General features: G+C 42.6%; 1 protein-coding gene across 1 annotated transcript; it reads right to left on the reverse strand.

Moving 5' to 3' along the window:
* Positions 1–39: 39 nt before the first annotated feature.
* On the reverse strand, positions 40–1,595 carry AK88_05257 (uncharacterized protein; the record flags this gene model as incomplete). Its single annotated transcript, XM_012482859.1, has 4 exons — positions 40–192; positions 353–501; positions 648–1,206; positions 1,419–1,595. 4 exons carry the CDS (start codon positions 1,593–1,595, stop codon positions 40–42), a joined length of 1,038 nt encoding a protein of 345 aa, XP_012338282.1.
* Between the last annotated feature and the right edge of the window lie 185 nt (positions 1,596–1,780).

The following is a 1,780-nucleotide window of genomic DNA, read 5'->3' on the forward strand; positions in this document are numbered from 1 at the left end:
AGTTACTTATGGTTTTCGGGATACTTTTGATTTTACGGGTTACCTCTGATTTTTCCGGAGCAGTTGCGCTTTGTGATATTCCTTCGGACGCAATTTTGTGCTTTCAAAACTTTCTTCGGCATTTTTGCCTGCGCTTTCGGTAGCAGCACCGGAATAGCAGAAGTGACAACATACTGAGTATACCCGCACCACCTGCAGCGGAGGGTATGAGAATCCCAAGTGCACACCAATTTCCTGACGTAAGTGAAAACATAGTTAAAGATGCACTTGAACACGCACTTCCAACCCCTAGAGCTGGAAGTGCAAACGCAACGGCACAGCCAGCACCAATCATTATTATACAGTAAATGACAATAGCCGCAACGAAGAACTTGCAGTACCTATAAGTAATATATGTGGCCAATTGCCGTCTACTAAAGCCTCTTCCGGTTTTTATGTTAACTGCCTTATTCTGCTTGCCATGCTTTGTGCTTCCGATGCTTCCGGTGCTTGCGCTCGTTCCTGTAAATTAGGCGTGTGCAATAGGATTCGATGAATATTCTATCTCCCCAACGAGGCGTTTTTCTTTGGGGGCAGAAAGAGCTCCACATACAACTTTCGACAAAATTTGTATTTTCTTTCCTCGTGTGTGCACATATCCGTTTTACCTGCACCTGAAGATCCTTTCGGTTCCTGTGCCATTTTTGCACTTTGTGCTTTATTTTGTGGGGATGATGGCAACGGCTCTTCTGCACCCAACTTCGAAACGGATGTGCTAGATTTTTCAACTGAAGCGGAGACTGCTACATCGGCAGATAATGTCTCGTTGCTATCGACTTCTTCTTCCCGTGCATCATGTTCTATTTTCCACTTTCTTTCATAATGCACTTGTTGTGGTATCTCGTACTCCACTATTTTCCGTTCTTTTAGAATAGTTCCTGGTCCGTCTCTATAACATCGTTTTTTTGGTGTCGTCCATTGGTTGCGAGAGTATACTCGTTTGGGGGGAAATTCATAGGCTTCTGCATAAGGTTCGTCGACATCGTTGTAGGCACCTTCATAGGTTCCTTCATAGGTTGGTGGAGCATCGTCATAGTGTTCGAATTCCATCGGATGTAATTCAAGCCCATTTTCTGATGAAAGTGATTTTACCTTTGCTAAACTGCGGGAAACTCTGTTATGCACTTTGGCGACATGTTGTTCTTGTGTTTCGAAGTCATCTGGATGCTGTAGAAAAGGGAAGCGAAGAGGAGTGGTGACGAGTTGAATTAATAGAATGGCAATGGAGAAAGGAACAAAAAGGGGAAGTAAGAATCGGAAGGACAAAAATATACATATAAACATTGGATATGTTGCGTACGGCATATATATAGCCCAGTGCGGAACACTCCAGTGTCCACATCTATACGTGATCATGCAATCTTTCGTACTGGGCTTACCATTAACAAGATGCAAGCAACAGCAAAAAGGATAGCAAATTTTTTGAAGAAGGACCTGTGCGCCCTTGTGCGATGTGTTTTATTTCCTTTCCTGGATGAGGAGACGGTTTTGCCATTTCGGCATTGCCACGTTCCTTGTGAAACGTTGCTTGTCGATATTGTGTTCAAGTGTGCCATGTTGCGAATACTTATATAAAACGGAAATGTACACGGGGTTGTGCTTTTCGCTTTTCTTTTTTTATTTACGCTACGGCTAGAAGCAAATTATGCAAAGAGAAAGAAAAGAAAAGAAATTAGAGAAATGAATGAACACAAAATTTTTTGCTTTCACGTCAGCATATAGCAGTGTGAGAAGTGTTGTG

This window comes from Plasmodium fragile (genome assembly GCF_000956335.1).
Source record: "Plasmodium fragile strain nilgiri unplaced genomic scaffold supercont1.109, whole genome shotgun sequence".
Taxonomy (NCBI): domain Eukaryota; phylum Apicomplexa; class Aconoidasida; order Haemosporida; family Plasmodiidae; genus Plasmodium; species Plasmodium fragile.